This window comes from Colletotrichum tamarilloi (assembly GCF_030869305.1).
Source record: "Colletotrichum tamarilloi strain Tom-12 chromosome Unknown Scaffold_22.1, whole genome shotgun sequence".
Classification (NCBI taxonomy): Eukaryota; Fungi; Ascomycota; class Sordariomycetes; order Glomerellales; family Glomerellaceae; genus Colletotrichum; species Colletotrichum tamarilloi.
The window spans coordinates 382,732-398,711 of NW_026849405.1; the positions used below are offsets into that span (position 1 = coordinate 382,732).

The window sequence follows — 15,980 nt, forward strand, 5'->3', positions numbered from 1 at the left end:
ACAGGCTGTAGCTACGTATCTTTTGCGTCTCTCTCCACGTTCCAAACATTTCTGTTCCCCCCCAAATCTCGGCCCCAAGAAGCGCCTGTTCCATCATCTTTATGCAACCTCTGGATAACTCGTTTCCATTCGCCCAGCGCCCAAACGGCGTCACAAGACCTCTGGCTCGCGGGATCGGCGCAGGTATGGCATTGACTGAGTCGGACAGTCCAGTTCTACTGTCCCTTCGTCCCAGCAAGGCCAGGCCCAGTGGCTGAGTATCAGATGAGAGGGAGAGGGTCCGGAAGACTATGGAGTTGAACAACTCATGGACGAGAGGGCAAAAAAGTTGAGGCTGCAGTGTTTTGTACACTTGCAGAGGTACGAACGCTGTGAATAAGGCTGCCCATCACCAATCCCCCAATACCGAGGCCATCATCAACGAACCCCTGAACTAGCCTGACTAGCTATCAACCATCCGGTCCATCTCACGCGCCGCGGCCTCTGCTAGAAGAGAAACGCGTCTTGTGCTTGTTCTTTGCGGCACAGAGACAATGAGACCCTTACAAAAGTTACGAGTCGCAAAGGGGCACGAGCGACAAGAAAAACCCGCCAATTCATTATACGGAAATTTGACCCTCAGGTGAAGCTCCCCTCCCAGAGCCCCGGTTACTTTTTTGGTTTGATTGTATTTCCCTCTTCGTATTACAGAACTGTCATCTATGTCCGAGTACAAAGGTACAGAGTCACCGTAGGGGGGATTTTTCTTCGTCTGAAAAAATTCTGGCTTCTCTCGTGACCATAAAGTCTCCATATCACTTTTGGTATGAAGGATACACATGGGATGGAAACTGAGCGCTCTTCTGGTTTTTGGACCCCTAAAATAGGTACACTTACTTATACAGCCTTCGACAGTTCCAGCTTCAACAAGTTCAACACAATAACTAAGCCTAATGTCTCGCGTCTCAGTCCACAGGCGCTGCGATGCCATCCCTAGATCATGAACGATGAACGAACACCAGCGATAATGGTACCACCACCCCGCGCTACAGCCCAACCCACACCCAATGGGCATGATGCGCTGTCAAACCATGTCACCGCAATCCACTTCCACTTCCCGCCCGCCGATGTGGCACATCGCCGTTGGTGGCACCGCGATGTGTCCACACGTCAGGCTTGCTATTTCGCCTTGTAGTCACACCAGCTACACGCATTCCCATGGATTGCCATTCAAGATGCCCAGCCTCCGGTTCTTCAACAAAAGTACGATCAAGGTAATACTTGCAGAATTGCCTAGACAGCCATGGTGCCCAACGGCATTGGCTGTTGAGTTGCCCATGCCCCTAACTAGCACGTCCTACAACGGACAAGCGTGATTGGGAAAAAATCCATCGTGAACTTTACCAAAGATCATGTCAAAAAAAAGGCACACTTGGATGAAATGCAAAATCCCACTTTATTTACTCCCAACACTATTATTACAAAACCTAGGTAAAGCCATGATCATTCTAATAGTCATCGTCCGAATCAGTCTCCTCGTCCGGGACGAGAGCCCGGTATCTGCGGCTGGCAAGATCCTCCTCGATGCCGCCCTCGCTCTCGGGGTCAACGTATCCCTCTCCTCCAAATAAGCTGAGAGCAACAGGGAGGAAGATGAGAGCGTGAGTGCCTGCGAAAACAACCAGAGACAGCCACACTCGGAAGTAGTAGATCTCAAAGATCTTTGACCTCGTAAATGCCAGCACGAACACTCCGAGAAGCTTGGTGACGGTGATACCAGAGAAGACGGAGGCTCCAACGTTGACCAAAGCAGTCCAGGCGCGGGCATCACGGCCACGGAAGCGGTTCTTGGCGCGCTCCATGACGGTGCGCGACGGGAACATGAACGCCCTCGCAATATGCGCGCAGAACTCCACGCCGATACCGACGCAGATGATCAGGTTGACGAGCGACACGGCGTTGAGTGACACGCCGAAGACTGCCATTGCTCCGATAATATCGACAACGGTCATGCAGACTGTGACGGTGACGACCAGCGCCGTCATGAGAGATCCCAGAAGGATGGACGCAATGACAAAGATGATTGCCACAGCCGAACCGAGAAGAGCTCCTGTGAGCGAGACGATGCTGGCGTACTGGTCAAAGAAGATGTAGAAAAGACTGTAGGGGAAAACCTCAACACCCGTTGACTTTGTAATGTCGGACGCGATTCTTCGGGCTGCCGACATGGCGTTGATGAAGTCATCCTGGCTCCGCAACGGGGTATGCATCGTTCTGAAATGACTGGCAGGGATAGTGTCCTTCTCCGAGTCGACCACCACCGCATTACCATACGATGCTTGTCCACCGAGCGGGCAGTCGTCATTGGTAGGTGCCTTGAGGAACTTCTCGAGGTAGTGAACGAACTCACCGTCCTGGGGCATACCGGACAGGGTGATATTCCATGGCGGGTTGCGATCAGCGAAGCATGCCTTGCCGTTCTCAACACAGCACGAATCGCCAAGGTCAGGGTTAAGCCACAAGAAGAAGTCATCGATCCAGCTGGCAGCAGGCGATGAAATGTATGAGACATCGGGTCTCTTACGCTCACCCTCCAGGATGTTTGAGAGGGAGAATTGGTCGCAGGTGGTGAATCTTGCGCAGATCTCGCGTTGGTTCTTGCGCGCAGTCGCGTTGAACTCTCGGGTGACAAAGTAGACAGGAGGACCGGTCTCCATGTATTTGTAAAGATCGTTGAAGTAGGGGATGAGATAGGAGCCGTCGGGAATGGCAACGCGCTGGTCCAGGCCAAGTTGCACCTCGGGAATAAGTGCGATTCCAGCGGCAAACAGACCCAAGAAGATGGCGATAATGATTGCCTTGGCCTGCTTTGCGAGAATGGCCGGTGCGTATGTACGACGGATGAACTGCTGCAGCCAGCTCTCTTCCGGGACTTCGTAGAACCGCGCGTTGGCATTGCCGTTTCCGCCACTCAGGTGGACGCGAGCTGCCTTGACCTGCAGGCAGGGGATGCAGTCTGCCCTGTGGTCCTCCACGCGAATCTGGTTCATGGCCAGAACTGAAATGAAGAGCGTGATCTGAAGGATGGCGTTGATGAAGACAGCACCAGCGGCATAGGCGGCAAAATTGCGCACCGCAGGCATACCCACGAACGTTCCGAGAGCAAAAGCGACAACTTCGGTCATAGCTGAGAGAAGAATCGACGGACCCATTCGTCCCAGGGCTTTGGCAATACGCTCCTCGACCATCTCGTCAGGGTGGCTCACGTTGACGCGCTCAAACTCGTGAACGATGAGGAAAATGTTGTCAACACCGACGGCAAGAACGATGAAGGGAATGACCTCGGCAATGATGAGCGTCGCCTTGAGTCCGAACCAGGAGAACAGACCGATAGAGGCGCTAATGGACATGAGGACAATTAGAATGCCAACAACGCCGAGTGAGAACTTGGACTGGACCAAAGCCACGGCTGGGTTCCTGATCATATCCCGGAATGACAGCGTGGTAGATCCGAGGGCAAGAGAGGCGTAGAGGAACATGATGATGTAGCTGATGACGACGATCTTGGCATCGGTGTTGGTTGACTTGTTCAACTCCTGTTCCAAGCTGATCTCGGTAGAGAAGGAAAGTCGAAGCCCTCGGTCCGAAGCTTCCTGCTGAACCTCGAGAAGGCGGTCGCGCAGCGCAACCTCCCAGTCCATGGCACGCTCAACGGCCGGGCTACCTTCCACAGCGTTTTGGACGACCCAGGTGACAGTCATCGCATGAGCAGCAGCGGGATCGTCCTCGTAACCGCCTAGAATCATGTTCGGCTCGAGAGGAAGACCGAAATCAGGACGGCACTCGACGGGGGACTTTGCGCACTGCCGCAGTTGATCCTCCCAGTCATTCTTGCCAACAAGGGAGGGCTCATCGCCAAAGTAGGTCGCCACTGACTGGACAACACAGGAGGTTCCGGTAGGCTTTAAGCAGATGTCATTGAGGGTCGCGCCAAACTTGGGGCCCTTCAGCTGCTTGACGCTCTTTTCGACACCCATCCACCAGATCAGCGTATCGTAGCTGAGAACGGGGGCTGGGCCGCTGGAGTGCTGGTCGTTGACCAAAAAGGCCTTTTCGGCGCGATAAAATGGACCAAACTGCTCGTCAAAGAAAGCCTTTTCCTGAGCAGCAGGAGACGTGGGGCTAACCCATAGACGCGCAGGGTCTTTCTCGAGGTCGAACCTGACCCAACCGGCACTGAGAATGATGACGACGATGAGCGTGACACCAATCGTGATTCCTTGGTAGCGCGCCGCTGCGTGACCGAGCTTGCTGAAGGCCGCATCGCACCAGGTATTGATCTTGTAGTATCTCTGAGGTCTATCGAACATGGCCCCATTTTGAACCAGGTCACCCTCATCCTCATCGTCGCTGGGAGACGCATCTTGCAGGAGTCGGAGGCGCTCACTCTCTCTCTTGGCACGGCGTCTCCACACAACGTGTCCGACAACGGCTGCGATGGCAGCGAACAAGAGGACGCTGTAGGTGAAGATGGCCGCAAACGAGAGACAGGGTAAAAGACCAACATGGCATTCGCCAGGCTTCGAGACGGCCGGGAGCTCCGGGCAGACAGCAGGACAATCGACACAAGCGCAGCGGTAGTTGGGGTCCTCGTCATTGCACTTCTTCGGGGTCATGTCGCGAGGGGCCATGCCTGGCTCGGTGTACTCGGTGGGGAAGTTGATCTGGAAGGGCGATCCAATGACCTTCTCGTCTCCCAGGAACTTGAGCAGCTGGGAGTAGTTCTTTGCGCCACCTCCGATAAAGTCAATGGCCCTAGAGTTGGATGGACCGAACTTGACCTCCTTGCAACTGTCGAAGAATCCAGTTCCATATTCCTTTGAGATGAGCTGGTCCAGCTCTGTGACCATAGTCTTCTTGTTCTTCTCTTGGGTCTTTGTGATGTTTAAGAAGAGGGACTGGTCGGGAGAGCATGTGAAGGTGCAGAACAAGTTGAAGAAGTTGTCTTTGCAGGCCGGACAGGAAGAAACGATCTGATTCGGGGTGCCGAGCTCGGAGGCGAGCGATTTGACCTGTTGAGCAGCACACATCAGTAAGATGAACAGCAACCAAGTGTTTGAAGCCGATAACGTACCTGTTCAGCATCGCAGCAAACCGGGCCAGAGTTCCATTTAGCGCCACAAAGGTCGACAATCTGCTTTCGCAGGTCTTCGTCGGGGTCCGTAGCCAGACCATTGTCAGGGCAGGGCAGCTGCTTGCCAAAGAAGCTCTTGGAGCCGCAGTGGCCGCGCATGGCACATCGTCCGGCTTCATGTTTCGGCGTAAAGGGCTCTGCTGCAACAGTGCTGCTCAGGGAAGCCAGCAGCAGGCCGCCAGCTCCGAGCAGCTTCAATAGCGTCATCGTGGGCTTGGTGTATGCCGCTCAGCGGCTAGGACCGGGTTCCTGGTGGAGTAGTGTGCTGAAGAAGAAGAATACTGAGAAATATGCGGTGATGATTAGAGATGGAGGAAGGAAACGCCCGTCGCGCAGAAATACCCAAAAAGTAAGGGACGATGAGTGGTTTGATGGCAGATGTCGGGTGTGGAATGAGAGGGACGGATGGAGGTTGGGTGGTGGTTGCAGTGACACACGATACCTACCTGAAGGTACCGTCCGGGTGCGCCTGCCTCTGGGGTAAGGTAGGTAGCAAGCTTTCTGGGAGCTCCGGTAAGGTAAGGTAGGTGCGGTGGGCTGCTGCTCGTGTGGCGCACTTGCACTTGCGACTCTTCCGCCCGCGTGTACGCTGTACGGCCGTGTCTGCGTCATCCACCTCAAGTTGCACCAGAAACAGCAGCGGCAGCGGGTGTCTCAGTGCTGGCACTCACCACGGGCCACTACGGAACTGCCTGAGGTGCGTACCTCAACCACGCAACGCCGCAGCGCCGCACCCACCCAACCGGCTGCTGGTGCTTCCTGCCTGCAGAAGTGGGTCCACCTTTCGCTCTCGGCTGGGGTCCTTGGGGGAGCTTGGGGACGTCCTCCAGCAATTTTATTGGGTATTTCCTTCCCAGCCACCCCGCTGTTAGTCGCCGCAGAATCAATGGCGTCACGATGACAGTCACGTGGATCTCTTAGTCAGGTACCTGCCCAATGCGGCACATGGTCGGCTGCCTTTCCGGAGGCTCACGCGGGGATTCCCCCGGACCTGGGGCCTGCGGATACCCGGATACTTCAACTCAGTCCCGCTCGAGGTTCGGCCCGGGGACTTCGGTTCTAGAACTGGTTGTGTCTCCAAACTTACCACACACATCGCTTGACCTTCCAAGCATCTACTGAACTCATGTGTACCAAGTATCCGTGGTAGCAATATGTCAAGGTCTTTATTACCAGCAACTGAAACCTCACTGGCATGTCCATGCAATCGTCCAGGCAGGCGTGTTGAGTGCCTATCTTCGATGCAAATTCTGACGAGCTCAAGCTTCGAAAAGAAGCTCTTAGCAAAGGTCACCCTTCACATTACCTACCTATCTAACAAATTCAATCAGCAGTATAACTTCTTATCTAATGACCTGACCAAGCTTACCGTAGTGGGTGGCGGGGTTCATTGGCAATTTCTCGTGGCAGGCTTCCGCTTAGATCGTGAGTAAGCCTATTCTGGTTAAACATTCTCTTGAAATAAAGTACCATACATTCAGACGTATCGCCCTAAATTACTCTTGTCACCTGCGGTGGAGTCTTGCCCTGCACTTATATAGTCCGGATGGAACATATGATCCTCGATAGGTGAAGATGAGTACTACCGTTAGGATAAGACATCCGTATCACGACTGCGATGCAAAAAGGCAGAACATCTGAACAAGTCAATGTATCAAAAGCCATTCGCAGAACGCGGAAGCCACCCTCAGAAAGCCGAAGAATATCGCGCCCACATGGTTGCGCTGTCCTCAATTTAGACTGTGGCATCTATCGCAATATTTATGTAGTAGTGGAGATTTTAGACCTCAGACTTCTCTTTGAGTACGAATAAAACACTCTCAGGATAAGAGTCATGCTCGCAGCAGCAGCATCACTCATCCTCCCCCTTCCCCTCCCACCCCAAAATCTTTGGCCCAAAATTATACCATCCATACATCTCCACGCTCGCAATCACACAAAACCCCGTGATCAACCAAAACCGCGCCCGAGGACTAGAAGAAATGTGTCGAAGATTGAATGCCGGGATCTCAATTGGATCTTCTCCTCCTATTTTGTTGCTGTTACCGTTGACGTTGTTGCTGCTGCTGTTGTTCTTGCCCTGCGCAGTACCGCCGGCAGTCCAGGACGGCGATGTGGAGAAGGCTGCGCGCTGGAGCGGCCGGCCCCGAAGACCTGCGGGGAGGACGAGAGTCCTTGTTGCGATACGTACTGTAGACGCTGACATGACTTTGGGCTTTGTTGTTACCGTATTCCTGATCCCAAAAAAATTGAGAATCAAATCTTGTTTACTCTTTGGAGGCTACGTATGTATGTATGATGGCGTATCTGATAATACCAATGCTATCTTCATCTATCGCGTTGCGCTCGAAGATTTTATATTCTCAGTCCGCCGTTATTTACGACCCGAGCGTCTGCCATATTTACGAAGGATGCGCTGGAGTCAGCGTAAAACGACATGCCTAAGCGTGAAGGTGGCACACCCCAGCCGACTGCACCCGGGAAAAGTGGAGACGTGTCCGTCAGCTCGGAGGAATATTGTCCTGTCTTATGTCGCGGGGACTTTGGTTTTCCCTATTGGGCTTGTATTGAGCCTATCACTTTTGCCCAGTACCTGAGGTAAGGACTTATGTAACCAAAATGTTCAATGTACATATCTAGAGTTCTGCTATCATCATGCTACGAGGTATGCCCAGCCAACACCCGAGCAACGCCGTGCCCACAGTAAACACCGCAAAAGTCCAAACAAGAAGCCACGACCATACCCTCATGATCTATTAATCGTCAGCGGCTTGAAGGGCTTCCTCAGCCGGTCTATCGGTGCAAGGCCTCCTTCCTTCTTTAACGCCGCCGGCCGCTTGAATCCCCCAAAGCCATTCGTAGTCGTGGTCGTATGTAAGCAGCTCGCCGGCCGTTCCCGGACCGGCGGTGGCTCGTTCATGTCTTGATTCTCCTTTTCAGGAGACTTCGCTCGAGGCGGGGAGCTCGAGAAGTTTGTATAGTGTTTCTTTGGCCCCGCGGTGCCCTCGAAAGCTGGTCTTACTGGTTTGGCGGGCATTCTCCCCTGTCCGAGTCGGTGACCGCTGAGGCCCGGCTCAATGGCATTCGCAGGGCGCTGCGCTTGGTGCAAGTCTGGCAACTCTGGAAGCTCTTGAGCAATCGATCGTGGCTCGGGAGCTGCTGGACGATGTGTTGAGGGATAGGATGTATGCGATAAATCGGATTTGGTCCTCTTGACGAAACCCAGAAGACTCCGCTGATCAGCCGGCCGCTTCGACGTTCCTTTTCTGGGCGCGGCGGACTTTTGAGGTCCAGAGTCGTTTTGCTGAGCGGATGCGGCCATCTCCCTTGCAGCAGCCAGCATCTCCCGTGCCGCGCTTGCAGTCGTAAAGCCTGGCAGAGTGAAGTTGGAAGCACTGTCCATTGTTGTAGAAGTGTGCCAGGTGGGTATCGGCTGGGAATCGCCCTCTCCTGATGCTGAAGTTGCCTGTGCCCGAGGGCGTCTCTGTGCCCAGGGCATATTCCTCCCACTCGCGCCCCTTTCGCCAAAAGAGTCTTCCGGATCTTCGGGCCATAAGTTGTCCTCGGGCCGTTCCATGGGCGGCAGTTCCTTGTACACCTTGTCTTGTGTTGGCACAACTTTCTCTCTTCCAAGAATGCGCCCCATCTCCTGAAGGATCCCAGGCTCAAAGGACGGACCGGTTTTCCTAAAATACGGATGAATCTCTGATGGGATAAAAGGCGATAGCTCAGTACGCTCGCCACCGTTTCCTCCATTCTGCGAGCTGTACATTGGGCAACTGAGGTAGAGGAGTGTCTGCGCACGTGTCATGGCCACATAAAGTAGCCGACGTTCCTCGTCGAGATCCTCTGACCTCGAGTGTGGAATGGATCCATTGTACACTGCTGGTACAAAGACGATGGGCCATTCAAGACCCTTAGCTGCGTGAATAGTTGAGATGGTTACAGTCGGCTTGTTCTCCGCATCTCCCTTTTGCTGCGCATCCGACGCTAAGGAGACGTTTGCCAAGAAACGGCCCAAGGCGTCATTTTCTTGCACCTGCTGGACTCCATCGATCACTGGAAGACGATCCTCCTCAGCCGTGGCGTTCAAGTCTCGCATAAAATCGCCCGCCAGACTGATGAATTCCTGAACGTTGGCCCATCGCGTCTCATGCTCCTCCGGGTAGTTCTCCTGAAGGTATCTCTGGAAGTTGAGCTGTGAAAGCAGATTCTGGATAAGGTCGACCAAGTGGTAGTATGGACTCCCGATTGGAGGCTCTTCAATCTTCCTTCTGACCCCAGAAATCAGTCTCAGAAGCTCTGCGCTAATCTTTTGCTCCATGGCCTTCTTGATATTCGTCTTTGCTTGGCGCTCTCCCCGGCAATGCTTATTTAGCACCACCCAAACACTGAGCTTGGAGCTCTCGGCTTCCTCAAGAAGGGACTTTATAGTTGTGTCTCCAACGCCGCGGCGGGGAACATTGATGATGCGGGCCACTGCATCATTGTTGTCGGGCTGGTGAATGACACGCAGGTAGTCAAGAATCACCTTGACCTCAGCGCGGTCGTAGAACTTGAATCCGCCAACCATTTTATATGCAATGCCTGCTTTTCCTAGAGAGGATTCGACGTGCCTAGAAAGCGATGCCGACCGTAGGAGAATGGCCACATCATCGAAGGTCAGCATCTTGCCGGCCATTAGCAAGGCTCTCTTGAGTTCAGACACAATCCATTCGGCTTCCACGGCTGAAGACTTTAGTCTCCGGAGAACTGGTCGTGTGCCTTTGTTGTGGATAGGTAACAGGACCTTTTGGTAACGCTTCTTGTCTTGCTGGATAACCTTCAAGGAGACATCCAGGATTGCTTGGGACGAGCGGTAGTTTTCCTCCAGAGAGATCTCGTCCGCTTTGGGATAGTCCTTTAGCAGACGGTACAAATTCTTGATCTCGGCGGAACGCCAGCCGTAGATGCTCTGGTCCGGATCTCCCACAATGGTTATTCGTTCTCGTGCCTGAGCAAACAGCCTCATGAGTTCGTACTGAATGCCATTGGTGTCTTGGTACTCGTCAATGAGTACCGCCTGGACGTTGGCAACGCAAGAAGGGTGCTTTCGAAGTAACTCCACACACTTAGTCAACAAATCGTCGTAGTCCAGCAGATTCGACCGTTCGAGATGGCTTTGGTACTCGCGAAAGCATATTTCCAGGTCGCGATTCTCGGGTACTGGTTTACCGTTCCGCTTTACTGGTGCCTGATTGTCACCCCTAGCCTTCTTCTTGCTGATCCATGATCTTGCAGCAGGAGGATCGACTGATAGCTGTAATCGTTTGCAAATCCTCTGGATGACGGCTCTCGAGTCTCCATCGTCGGCAATGGCGAACTTTTCATCAAGCCCTATACGCTTGCCATAGGCAGCCAGGTAGCGGCGAGCAATACTGTGAAATGTGCCGAGAACAATCTTCTTCCCGCGGTCATCTCCAAGGGCCTTGCAGATGCGCTCCTTCATCTCCCGTGCGGACTTGACCGTGAAAGTGGCGACAATCATGTCAGTGGGCGCGTATCCAACATTGTCCACAAGCCAAACGACACGAGATGTCAAGGTGTGCGTCTTGCCACTTCCAGGGCCAGCCAGGATGGCGACGGTGGCATTTTTGGACGTGACGGCGCGACATTGTGCTGGATTCAACGTCGCAAGGATGGATTCGGCCGGGCCTGGGGCCGAACTTGACGAGTTCATTGTCGTAAGGCAATCATTGGCAGGAAAGGGAAGTGAATTGCAAATATTGGTATACAGAATGCTGTCCAACAGTGAATGCTCCGCTCGATTACCGCCTCCCGATGAAGAGGGTCGCGTCTCAGGGCTCAGATTGTGGCACCAGCACCCAACTCAACATCGCGGTACCTGTGTACCCGGCACGACATCAGGTGACCGCTCACGTGGGTAAAGGCCCCTGCCAAGGATACCTCGCCACGCACGTGCATCCGCAGATCCGCAAACCTCCGCGACCCACCTGCAGCTCGCACTGAAGCAGCAGGGGAACACTCCCCATACCGGACCGCTAAACTCTCGTTGATGGCTTCTTTGTTCTTACGACTCAACTCATGAATTCAAAGTCACCCACTGAGACATGAACCACAAATCCCACCCAGCCACTGGGTGACCCGACGGTTCAGTTTGGCTTCTTCCGTTGCTTCGATGCTCTTCAAGCGCCCAGGCGAAAGAAGCCCTATTGCGGCAATCATCGACGAGTTTCAATAGGCGGTGCAGTCGCACTGCTCTCGGATCCGGATGCATTCGCCGACGGTTTATCGGTTGAGCTCCGCGAGGTGAACACCACAGTCCCCCTTCCTCTAGAGTCTATGCCAAATCCATTATGCGTGGCTCTGATTCGACAAGCTGGCTTTTGTTTCTTCGATCAAGAGTCCCATCCCGCCGTTTCCATCACACCCAGACGTGCCAGACCGGCAACGACCGGCTGGAAGGGTGTAAGGGACCACGGAACGCTCCACTGGGCAAAGCGAATAAGCATCGCTCGGACAAAGTCTGTTTTCTTCATTGTTGCTTTGATGACTCGCGAAGGGTTGTTCGCTACCCGCCGAAAGCGAACGGACATTCACCCGTGCTCGCCCAAGGTTTACCCCTCCGTCGTGGATGAGAAACAGGAGCAACTCAACTCAACGGCACGAACGGGCAGAAACAAAGTCAACGTTCCATCGGTCGATGTCGCTCGATGGCAGAAGAACAGCGTCGGTCCTATCACGGTGATGAAGTTACGATCATCACGCTTTAATGCTGCCCGCAATGTGAAGTCACACTTGGGCAGAGATCCCATTCGAGGACGCCTGTGATGCGATGCTCCAGAGGGCAAGGCCAGTGCAATAACGTTGTGCCCTATTGCAGCAGCTCATGCGGTCAGAACGAGATAGTGATGGGGCCAATGCAGGGATGGCCTTCCCGCTGCCGGGACTTGGGCCTGGATTTGGGGGACTGGATTCGCTTTGCATGTGTCCCCTTGGACAGTCGAGACTGAAGAGACGTGAGAGACAGGATGAGAAGCGAGGACGACAGGCGGAACCACCTGAACAGCTGACCTGGGAACCGCTCCTCTTTTTTCACCACTGTTCACGACAGACCACGGTGATTCCGACTCTCAGTGGTCAACCAGTTTGGGGCCATGGCAGGGCATGGCAGGACATGGTTTATTGCCCTGCGAGGACGAATTGAGTTGCCAGAGTTCTTGTTGAATGACAATGAAGGGTGGCACGGCGCGGGGTTGGATCAACTTGGATGTGACGGAGCAATCCAATCATGCCCCCGGCAGCCATCCTCGGCGCTTACGCCCCCTGCCATCACGTCGATCCGTCCAACCACATCTCGGGAAGCCCTTGATGCTCCCGCCTCCTCTGCAGACGACATTAATAGCCACGAGCCATTTTGGGCGCTATTTTATCGTCGCCATCATGCGAGTGCGACCGCTTCGCAGGCGTCGTGCCTGGGTGTTCAGCAAGTCAGAGTCCAGAGCACACGGTCAGCGCCAATCTCGACGCACTGCCGAACTTCACCAGCCGCTATATACCCTTTGTACGCCGCATATCCGTGCCTTTCCATGTAACTTCTCCATCACAATGTGTTTCGGACCCTCCTCCAGGAGGTAAGATCATCAAAGCTGGATTTGACTTTTAAAAAGAGTTGCGGTGTCCTCACCACCTCACCATGAAACCCGTCCAAGCCCTTCTTAACTCGTGTCCTCGACTTCACTTCTTGACCTTCGTTCTTTACTTCTTCTTTTGCAGCAGCCACATCACACTTGCAGCCCCGTCACCGTCTGTCCTGGAGACTCGCAGCAACAACAACCCGTTGAACATTGATTGGGATCCCGCACCATCACCAGAGGACGGACCGCCTGTATCTGCAAACGCTCTCAGAGACCCTGCATATCTCCCTTACCAGATCGGCGCCATCGTCGGTTCCTACGGAGTATCATTGGTGCTGGTCGCCGGTTTGTTGCTAGTATTATCGAAAAGACGTCGTGAGGCCCTCACTGCCGGTGACGACGAGGTGAACTTTGAGGGTGGACTTGAAGAGCCGCTCGACGATCCAAAGTCACCCCCGAAACTCACCCTTGAGGTGCCGAGTTCGCCCAGGAGCATTCCCCGGAGCCCCGTCCGCAACTTTTCGTATCCCGGTGCCGAGGAATACCAGACGCCGGAATATCCAACTCCCCAGACCCCTTACGTCAACCCAACACCAACGTCGACGCTTCAGGCGCCCGGAATAGACTTTACCGTGGACCAGAGAATCGTCGCCAAAGATAAGAAAATGGCGCAAACGCAACTTGAGGAGATGTACAAGTACGTGATGGAGCAGGAGGAGGCCAAACTTCAGGGCATCAAGCTGGAAGGGTCACCGGTACTTTCGGCCAACCCTCAGCTACCAACGCCGACGAATGCCAGCTTTAGCAAGTCGTCCCTGAGGAAGGAAAAGCACAAGCCAGGCAACCTGAACCTGGCAGAGGAGAAGCCAGAGAAGAAGCAGTCGAGAGCTTCATCCATCTTCTCGGCGCTGCGTTCTCCTAAGAAAGACAAGAACGTCCGGGGTATCAGCATTTCGTCACCCATCATGACACCCATGACGGGAACTTTCCCGAGACAGGAGGCGCAAGAGATGAACGCCATACCGCCGCGGCAGTACGCACCGCCCCCACCTCCCCCGGTGCCCATGAGCCAGATGCAGATGCCGTACGGAGTACACCAGCACAACGGCCAGGTATCACCCGTCAGCCCTGACCACTCCCCGGAGAGCACCCAGAGCATCGACGAGCGGATCGGCGGCCAGATCCCCATCGGTCATGTCCGCAAGCCGTCTGCGGCGCCCTCCGAAATGGACCCCAACTCCGCCGTCTCGGAGCGATCGACCGCGCCGCTCATCGGGCTCCCGCAATCCCCGAAGCCGGGCGCCCGATTCAGCTCCACCCTACCCTCGTCTCCGAAGCCAGGATCCTCGTTCCAGCTCCCCGCCTCGCCCCTGCCAGGAGCCGGGTTCCGGTCCAAGGCCCCTTCGGCAGTCCGCACTGGCGGATCCCTGCCTCTGCGCGCGTATGAGCCTGCTCTGAGCTCACCGTCGCTGGCTTCGCAGACCACCAAACAGACCGTGTTCACGCGCACGGGACCTTTGTCGCCGTCGGGAGCACGCACGCCGGCTACTGGCATGGCGGTGCCGTACTCGCCTTACCAGCCTTTCACGCCCTGCGTGCCCATGACACCGTCCCTCATCACCAAGGCTGACCGGAAGAGGATGAAGAAGCTGGAGCCTAAGACACCAACGTTGGAGATGGTCAGGAGTGATGATGACATCTGGTAAACAGAGGGTTGTTGGGCAGGTTTCCGGGAAGTTAGAAAAGGAGAGTACGGACAGGGGGCAAAATACCCATATAGACTGTGGACAATGCAAAGCAGGGCCTGGCGGGCGACCGTAGGGTAATGTCATGATGAAATGTTCTTTTCCCCTTTTTGGAAATGGGATGAAGGAGAGGGGAATCAGAGAGAGAAGAGAGGATGAGGAAGAGAGAGACGTTTCTTGGCGTTGTCTCCTAATTGGATCTTAGTTTTCTTCCATCGGATTTCTATCGCACATACGCAAAATACCATTTTACATAGCAAGAAAGGGAAAGATGAGAGGTTCCGGTTCAATGATCAGAGTTTATGACAAGAGTCAGTACGCGCAGGACAGAGGGAAGACGATCTGTCATGCCCTCCTCTCTGGAACGAGACGATCCCCGGATAGCATCCAGGTATTTAATGATTAAGTTTTTATTTTCTGCCCTCCTTCTTCGCTCGCATTCTGCAATGCTGCAGTATGCAATTCAGGGTTCGTGCCATGCGTGTCAAGGACGAATAGGCGTTTCAGATGGCCCAGACGGAGGGTTGAGGGATTGTCTCTAGTGTCTCGGATGAGGGAGGGGTAATAAGTAGTACTCGATTGGTTCAGTCACAGTAAGAGATGAGGGAGCCAAAGAGAGTCTGTTGATGGGCGGGCAGATGGTAGGCACACTAAAGGCTAACTGATGGCTGTCAACGTCACCAGTGAGGGGGCCAGATATTGTTCAGACTTTGAGCAGTTTTGCTGGGTCTTTGGGAGTTGCTAAAGGCGTTGAAGCACGAGGTCCAACGGGCCGGAGGGATGGTTAGAGGCCAAGGTCAAGCACCCGTCAAGCGTGTTTGCGGGGTGCGTGGGTGGGATGCTTGGCCTTTCTGCATTCTTGGTGATGTTGTGGCAGGCTCAAGCAGGGCGAGTCGCAGCCATGCTCCATTGTGAGACACTCGCTGAGGCGCTGGATGAGAATCAGAAGGACGAGGTGTGCAAGGTGTGTTGTGTGTGTGATGGACGGGGTAGGGGACTGAGTGTGGGCACTGAGCGTGAGCAGCAGAGACAGGCACACACGCACATTGGTAGAGACGGGCGAAGACACCTCACGGTCCACGAGTCGAGGACACGGCCCTGGTCTGGAAAAGAAGCATGAAGCACCAAAACGACCGTGACGAGCGCGCGCGCTTGCGAGGGGGAGATAAGAGGCATATCCGGACACGAGAAACACACCTGGAAAGTTGAAAGAGCGCAAGAGAAGGGAAAAAAAAAAGCGAGGAGAGACAGAGACCGAGGCGCCACCGGTGAGCAAGGTGATTGATAGTGGAAAAGCCACAGCTGCTTTCAGCCTTTCAGCACCGGAGATATTGGAACTAGCGAGCTCTACTAGCTTACGGCTGATGTCTCTCTCGAGTCTCAATCTAGTGAGGGCCGCTGGGGGGCGAAGTCTTCTTTTCCGTT

General features: G+C 54.3%; 7 protein-coding genes across 7 annotated transcripts; 4 read left to right on the forward strand and 3 right to left on the reverse strand.

Moving 5' to 3' along the window:
- Positions 1–1,487: 1,487 nt before the first annotated feature.
- Positions 1,488–5,380, reverse strand: CTAM01_07320 (patched sphingolipid transporter; the record flags this gene model as incomplete). Its single annotated transcript, XM_060523343.1, has 2 exons — positions 1,488–5,051; positions 5,114–5,380. The coding sequence occupies 2 exons, from the start codon at positions 5,378–5,380 to the stop codon at positions 1,488–1,490; spliced, it is 3,831 nt and encodes a 1,276-aa protein (XP_060382081.1).
- Positions 5,381–7,155: 1,775 nt separating this feature from the next.
- Positions 7,156–7,770, forward strand: CTAM01_07321 (uncharacterized protein; the record flags this gene model as incomplete). Its single annotated transcript, XM_060523344.1, has 1 exon — positions 7,156–7,770. The coding sequence occupies one exon, from the start codon at positions 7,156–7,158 to the stop codon at positions 7,768–7,770; it is 615 nt and encodes a 204-aa protein (XP_060382082.1).
- Positions 7,771–7,919: 149 nt separating this feature from the next.
- CTAM01_07322 (UvrD/REP helicase) lies at positions 7,920–10,892 on the reverse strand (the record flags this gene model as incomplete). The annotated part of the gene is made up of 1 exon (XM_060523345.1): positions 7,920–10,892. One exon carries the CDS (start codon positions 10,890–10,892, stop codon positions 7,920–7,922), a length of 2,973 nt encoding a protein of 990 aa, XP_060382083.1.
- A 101-nt stretch (positions 10,893–10,993) lies between these two features.
- Positions 10,994–12,004, forward strand: CTAM01_07323 (uncharacterized protein; the record flags this gene model as incomplete). The annotated part of the gene is made up of 2 exons (XM_060523346.1): positions 10,994–11,092; positions 11,306–12,004. 2 exons carry the CDS (start codon positions 10,994–10,996, stop codon positions 12,002–12,004), a joined length of 798 nt encoding a protein of 265 aa, XP_060382084.1.
- Positions 12,005–12,869: 865 nt separating this feature from the next.
- CTAM01_07324 (uncharacterized protein) lies at positions 12,870–14,516 on the forward strand (the record flags this gene model as incomplete). Its single annotated transcript, XM_060523347.1, has 1 exon — positions 12,870–14,516. One exon carries the CDS (start codon positions 12,870–12,872, stop codon positions 14,514–14,516), a length of 1,647 nt encoding a protein of 548 aa, XP_060382085.1.
- A 437-nt stretch (positions 14,517–14,953) lies between these two features.
- Positions 14,954–15,097, forward strand: CTAM01_07325 (uncharacterized protein; the record flags this gene model as incomplete). Its single annotated transcript, XM_060523348.1, has 1 exon — positions 14,954–15,097. The coding sequence occupies one exon, from the start codon at positions 14,954–14,956 to the stop codon at positions 15,095–15,097; it is 144 nt and encodes a 47-aa protein (XP_060382086.1).
- Positions 15,098–15,363: 266 nt separating this feature from the next.
- On the reverse strand, positions 15,364–15,731 carry CTAM01_07326 (uncharacterized protein; the record flags this gene model as incomplete). The annotated part of the gene is made up of 2 exons (XM_060523349.1): positions 15,364–15,478; positions 15,601–15,731. The coding sequence occupies 2 exons, from the start codon at positions 15,729–15,731 to the stop codon at positions 15,364–15,366; spliced, it is 246 nt and encodes an 81-aa protein (XP_060382087.1).
- Positions 15,732–15,980: the final 249 nt, after the last annotated feature.